The 6456-nt window shown below is 40.8% G+C and overlaps 1 protein-coding gene across 1 annotated transcript; it reads right to left on the bottom strand.

Moving 5' to 3' along the window:
* Window positions 1–340: 340 nt before the first annotated feature.
* Window positions 341–3349, bottom strand: LOC115270181 (putative ankyrin repeat protein RF_0381). The gene is made up of 2 exons (XM_029879426.2): window positions 1702–3349; window positions 341–1647 (listed from the first exon to the last, which is right to left on the bottom strand). The coding sequence occupies exons 1-2, from the start codon at window positions 3125–3127 to the stop codon at window positions 398–400; spliced, it is 2676 nt and encodes an 891-aa protein (XP_029735286.2). The 5' UTR covers window positions 3128–3349; the 3' UTR covers window positions 341–397.
* Window positions 3350–6456: the final 3107 nt, after the last annotated feature.

A 6456-nucleotide genomic window follows, 5' to 3' on the forward strand; every position in this document is an offset into this window, starting at 1 on the left:
ACCGTTGTTTGAATGTGATGGAGCAGTTATATGCGTGGCCAATATTCTGATAGAGGGACACATTGATGTTCTCATATTTCTGATACAAAATCATCCGTTTTTCATCGAGTCGATCGCTGAACGAATAATGGATTACTTATTCAAGGAAAACACCCTGCCAGAGAGTATTTTTGGTGAGCCGTTTGATATAATGGTTCGGAATTATCCAGAGTTGGACTCTAGAGTAGAGGAACTACACGACAAAATAACGAACGAGAGGTATTCTGATGATGGAGTTATGTGCGACGACGGAGAATACAATCGAAGGTTATTTTATAGAATGTTAGGAATGTAAGATGGATTTTGTATATTCAATTTGCGTATATTTATAATTGTACAAATAATATTCACTTAACACTTAAACACTTAAATAATTTAAAATTTGTGAAATACATGGTGCTGCAATTTCAACTGGCCTTTTAAATGCACGGTTACGAAAGGAAAAGCTTGCTCCATTTTGCACGAGAACTCTCAGAAGTTCAAAGTCTCCATTCCTGCACGCATAATGCATGATTGTGTCTCCTTTGTCATCGTCGTGTTCCAGATTAAGCCCATATTCAATCATCTTAAGAGCGAAACGTGCGATAAACCCCGTCTCCTTCGACTTACTTATTTGATTTTCCAGTATCATCAGAGCGTTTTGTCTCTTGGTGTTCTGCATGTTCACATCGATGCTTTTCTCCAGTAGATTGAATACAATATCTGAGCTCGGTAGTTCGTAACCATTCAGTAATTCCAGAAGTCCCACCCTTCCAGTGCTATCTCGAACGTTGAAGTTCAAATCCATTCGCAAGAAATACTCAATGCAATAGACGTTCATATTGGCACAGGCTTCTACAAACAACTCCGATGTGCGATCTCGCGATCGATCGAACTCGGCTTGAAACATCTCACGCGTTTTATCCGGATACGTCTCCAGAACCGGCTTCAGCCAAGAATCAAAATGATCCCGATCGAAGCGTAGCATATAAGACAAGTAGGAGTTGCCTTTGTCGTTAAAATTTGCAAAACTATTGGATGATCGCAGCATGATTGAGCCAATGTAGCTATTTCGATGACACAGTAGATGATGAATAGCTGTATTTCCTTCATTGTCCCGAAGTTCTAGATTAACTGGAGAGTATCCAAACGATTGAATACCTTTGGTGAAAAATGTGAACAAATCTTCATAGTAGGTGTAGAACAGAACCGTTTTTTGATCGTTTGTTCTCTCATTTAAATTGGCACCGTGATTCAATACAGCAACGATCAACTCCTTTTTGGGTTCTGCATTACTGGGGCAAAGGACATGAAGCAGTGTAAAGCCATTTCGATCTTTCAGGTTGACCAATGACGAGCCTTTTGGGTGCCGTTCGGAGATCAACTGCAGCATTTCCAAGCTTGCGACGTGATGGATCGCGTGACAGCCGTCACTGTCTAGACTATCAAAGTTCACTTCAGCGTCGAGGAGTTGTTGAACTAGCTGGATTTGATTTTCCAGTATTGCTTGTTTTAGAAAAGATTTGCCTTCAGTACTCGCGTAGCTGTCCAAAGTTCTACCAGAACTTCTGATGCGATCGTTGGTTGCGTTGAAGTCTTGTAGCAGTTCATCGTAAGTATCGTTGAACTCTGAAAATCAATAAGGTATTGAATTTTACATATGCCATATCAATATTTGCTTACCCTGTGTCGCCGATGGTAGAGACAACTCCTTTAACTTCTCCGAAATGTTTGAATCCAAGCTCGGCAGAAAGCTTAGAAGTATTGCGAAAACATTTTCATAATTAGACGCTTTATATTCCTGGATAACTTGTTCCAGTATTTCTCTCAAATGCTCCTGGAAGAACTGGGAGTGGCTGCTTAGGACAAACTCCATCATACCAATAAACTCCTTCTGCATGATATAACTCAAAGTATGGAATGCGCGTTTGTTCTCGAAGATGTTTTTAACCTCTGGATGATTTCTGTACAAGTCGCTCACCAACTTTCTTTCGTTTGTACAAATTAGCCCATGCAACGGAGTGAATCCGTTCGGTTCAGTTATATTCAGCAGATCAACGTCCTTAGTAATAGCTTTCCTGTAGAATTTCCTAGCTTTTTTGTAATCAATCATATCAATCAGAACAGTCACTTCCTTCCACCGGTATCTAAGATCGTACTCATATCGATCAAGAACAACTTCGACCGTTTTATCCCAAAAAACAGCATCCAACTGATTCCATACGCCAGTATACGGCCATTCTTCGTTTTCTAGCTTAAAAATAGCATTGAACGCAACTGAAGGGGTTTCTCCGAATTTCCGTACTCTGTATTCTACCATTTTGTCTACGGTTAATTCGAAACTGTTTCTGTTCTTGCGATTTAGAATATAGTGCAGTCCATGTTGGGCATTCTCATCCAGAGCAGATGGATCGAATCGATCCAAGTATTTTGTCAATAGCAGCTCAATTACTTTTTGCTGAGAAGCTTCACAAGATGCGTGAAAGGGTGTTCTTTTTTCTGGTCCTGCCACATTAAGATCGGCTCCCTGCTCGATCAGTAGTTCCAGCAGTTCAATATTTCCATAATAGGCTGCGAGCATCAGCAACGATTCACATTTCCCTGCGATTCCAGTACTGTTCCATGAGCCGAATCCATTTGGAATTAGGCTTTCAACCAACTGGAAAAGCTCCACACGATCTACTTTGTTTGGATCTAGTACGGCGAGCTCATTTTCTCCAACTGGATTTTTCATCAAAATAAGAACGCCCTCCACCGGGTTCCCAACAGGAACTGAGTCTGCTTCCAGTTGCTTCACGCGTCGGATCTCCTCATCACCCACGGCAATCAAAACACATCCATTCGTCCAAAACTTGTCACTCTCCTGAATTTCACATTGTTCTTCCACAAAAGCAAATTGCTTCTGAAACTCCCCGAACAGCATTCTCGCCGCAGCTTCTTGTCCTTCAGCGATCGCCACGTGCAACGCAGTCTCGCCGTCCTGAATGGGCTGGAAGCAGTTGTGTCGCGCCGAAATCAACTCACCGATCCGGTTGGTGTCGCCTCGCAATGCCGCATAGTGCAGCGGATACGGTTCCAAATCAGCCGGGAAGTAGCGTTTTCGATGCATTTTGACACGGATTGTTCCTCCAGATGGACACCACTTTGAGTCGCGTTTGTTCAGGAAATTTTATCATGTTTTTACTGGGAGAGATAGCGCCAAACACCAACAGCAACGTCAGAAATTCGTGAATGAGTTTGAAAAAGTGATTCATCCTCTACGATACATGGAGCGATAAAATGGCACTAATACTGAGGAAAAGAGGTTCTGTTTTTGTAATGTGGTTGCTCTTTCTGTATTAGAGAGAAATATCGATGTGCAGTAATACTGATTTGATGGGCATTTTCGTGCCATCCCTAGTGCATTAATGCACTAAGAATTTTTTTTAGTTATTTAGTTGTTTTTTTTTTTGTTTACATACTTCCCCTATAACCCAACTTTCATTTTTGCTTGTTTGCTTCTAACTGTTATACACCTTCGCTTTCGCTTTCGTAATTCGGTCACATTTCCGTTTTCGCCAACAAAATCACAGAGAAATACGTGCAAATTCGTTCAAAAGTGGATGCGTCCGTAAACAAGACATTGAATTAACTAAAATTATTGTCATATTTGTCATAGGAACAGTTTGAACATTTGAGATACCAACAGAAATCCTAAGGACTCGTCCACAAACTACGTAGACTCTTTGGGGGCAAACTGTGTGTCCAAAGTCGAAGCTCCATACACATTTTAAAAATTTAGTATGCACAAGGTCTACCCGGGGAGAGGATGGGGTGGTCTGAGGTGTCCAAATATGAGTCTACGTAGTTTATGGACAGCGCCTTATGAAAGCATGCATCGATATTCTTGAGAGATCTTGATACAAATCTTGACTACAATTCCTTAGTATAATTTATAGAATTTATGAAGAGTAGGGTATATTATGGAGTGAAGAGTGGACAGGGAGGAATTCATCAACCCCGTCGGTGGGAGCTTTGCTCATAGGCTGACAGCGAAGGGGTAATTAGCTTCTGCAAGTTTGAACGTATATTCTCTAGGAAGCGCGACACGCAACAGCGTTGGTTCCCCGTGTTAAAGACAGACTTATTAGAATCCCAATATGGCCTTCACAATGGCCGACTTTAGTACCTACTCACGATTCTGAGGGCACAAATATCTTCGTAAACAAAACCAGCGCACCTGATCTTCTCATTTTATGCTTATTACAAGTGAGCAAGAACAGAATAGTACAATACGCTGTTGTGTGAAGCTTACTTCTTGAGATTTGTGCTTTTGAAGTTCTGATGCACTGTCGAAACGATATTTTAAAACGTTTGTCCTTAAGGGCGGCTAATCGACGTCCGAGTTCCGATAAGGGTCTCTAAGGTCAACTGTGCCCCCTGGATCTCGGAAAAGTTAGAGAGTTTATGTCGCGTCAGCGAAACGGAAACAAGACAAGAATCTGAATCAGATCCAATCATACCATCTACCAGAACTGCGGAAACACACGCGAGCTGAAAGCAGCTTTAATCATAATATGCAGAGGCGCGTGATCGGTTGGTGGCCGATCTACAAAAAATGTGCAGGTTGACGATCAAGAGCCGACTGATCAACTTCAGCATCACCAATGTACACGCACAGTAGTATGGGACAAATATCAAATCCTCGCTCCAGTCGACTTTTTAGATCCCATTTAGGTCCCATATGAACTGTGCAAAATTTCAGCGCAATCGGTGAAACTATAATTTAGCGCAAGCGGTTCAAAGTTTTCATAGGATTTACTATGGGAAAAGTTACACTTTCAGATAAAAAATCGCAGAGGTCGTCCCTTGTCTCCTTAATTCAAATCAATCAATGTTTCTTGTAGAAAAATCAATTATGAAACTTTCCTTCGAAGACCGCAAAACAATTGGATGCTTGTGGAAAAAGTTATTAATTTATTACCGATTAGTGATCCAACGAACGGCTTTTCATTTTATTTTATCAGCAGCACTGCTGCTGCCGTTGTTGCATGGGGTGGCGGGAGGCATCACCACCCCCAGAAACAACAGCAGCCAAGGCAGCAGCTACAGTGCTGCTAATAAAACAAAACAAAAAGCCGTTCATTGGATCACTAATCGGTAATAAATCAATAACTTTTTCCACAAGCATCCAATTGTGTTGCGGTCTTCGAAGGAAAGTTTTATAATTGATTTTTCTACAAGAAACATTGATCGATTTAAATTAAGGAGACAAGGGACGACCTCTGCGATTTTTTATCTGAAAGTGTAACTTTTCCCATAGTAAATCCTATGAAAACTTTGAACCGCTTGCGCTAAATTATAGTTTCACCGATTGCGCTGAAATTTTGTACAGTTCATATGGGACCTAAATGGGATCTAAAAAGTCGACTGGAGCGAGGATTTATTTTTTTCCATACAAGCGTGTACCATACTAACGCACAGCCTTCACTCCGGAAACACAGATGATGACAAGGATGAATTCTCACGGAGAAACTCAAGTACCTAAATTTGAGTTTTTTTAAACTCACTTTTGAGTTCTTTTTTGTCTCCTCTCTCATCCACTCTCTTTGTTGTTGTCAGAGAGCGAAGAGCAAACCAACCCAACTTTGACAGTTCGGTGCGGGAAGCCAAAATTGAGTAAACAGCATTTAACTCAAATTTGAGTATTTTGAACTAGCAGTTGGGTGAAAAAAACTTAGCCGGTAGGTACTTTGCCGCACGGGATCAAATCGACATTGATTTTTCATAAGGGCCTAACTGACTTGATCGATTTCTCTTCGTCGACTCTCTCTTTCGCTAATAACTTGATCAAAACAAACAAAATCATTATTCTTTTTATTTCTGCAGCAACATGTAGTCGTCTTCTTCGCATTTCAACCAAAAAATCTTTAGAAAACTCAACAGACATTCTGTGATAACACAAGGAGAGGATCGATGAAGAGAACTCGAAAATGTCAGTTAGGCCCAAAAGAAAAATCAGTGTCGAAATGTAAAAAACCCACTTCAACATCGCTTCCACGAACTCAAATTTGGGTTCCCGCATGCAACCCCGAAGTTGGGTGAAATAAACTCATATTTGGGTACTTTGTTTTCTCCGTATCCGCGTAGCTTGAGCGCGAGTACGAACGCTGCCAAAGCCATGACGCACGCTATGTCTGAACCTGAGACGTCTGAACCAGCAGTTAATAAAAATTGAATGTACATCGGGTTTCTTGCCGCCAAACATCAGCATTCAAGCTATATTTTCGTTTGCAGAAGGTTTTAAAATATTCTATCGGTGAAAATTTTTCCATACATTTTGTATGGGATAGAAATTGCCCGAAAATGAGAATTTCATGTAAATTTGTATGAAAAACAGCTAAAAAGATGAAAAATCAAAATTTCCCCAACGAAATATTTTGAAACCTTCTGCAAATG

The sequence above is a fragment of the Aedes albopictus genome, unplaced genomic scaffold (genome assembly GCF_035046485.1).
Source record: "Aedes albopictus strain Foshan unplaced genomic scaffold, AalbF5 HiC_scaffold_169, whole genome shotgun sequence".
Taxonomy (NCBI): Eukaryota; Metazoa; Arthropoda; class Insecta; order Diptera; family Culicidae; genus Aedes; species Aedes albopictus.

Bases quoted from the DNA above. Each gene is read 5' to 3' on its own strand.
- LOC115270181 (XM_029879426.2), bottom strand. From the start codon at position 3,127: ATGCATCGAAAACGCTACTTCCCGGCTGATTTGGAACCGTATCCGCTG. The intron at 1,648-1,701 runs GTAAGCAAATAT...ATTGATTTTCAG, and splicing joins TCTACCATCGGCGACACAGG to AGTTCAACGATACTTACGAT.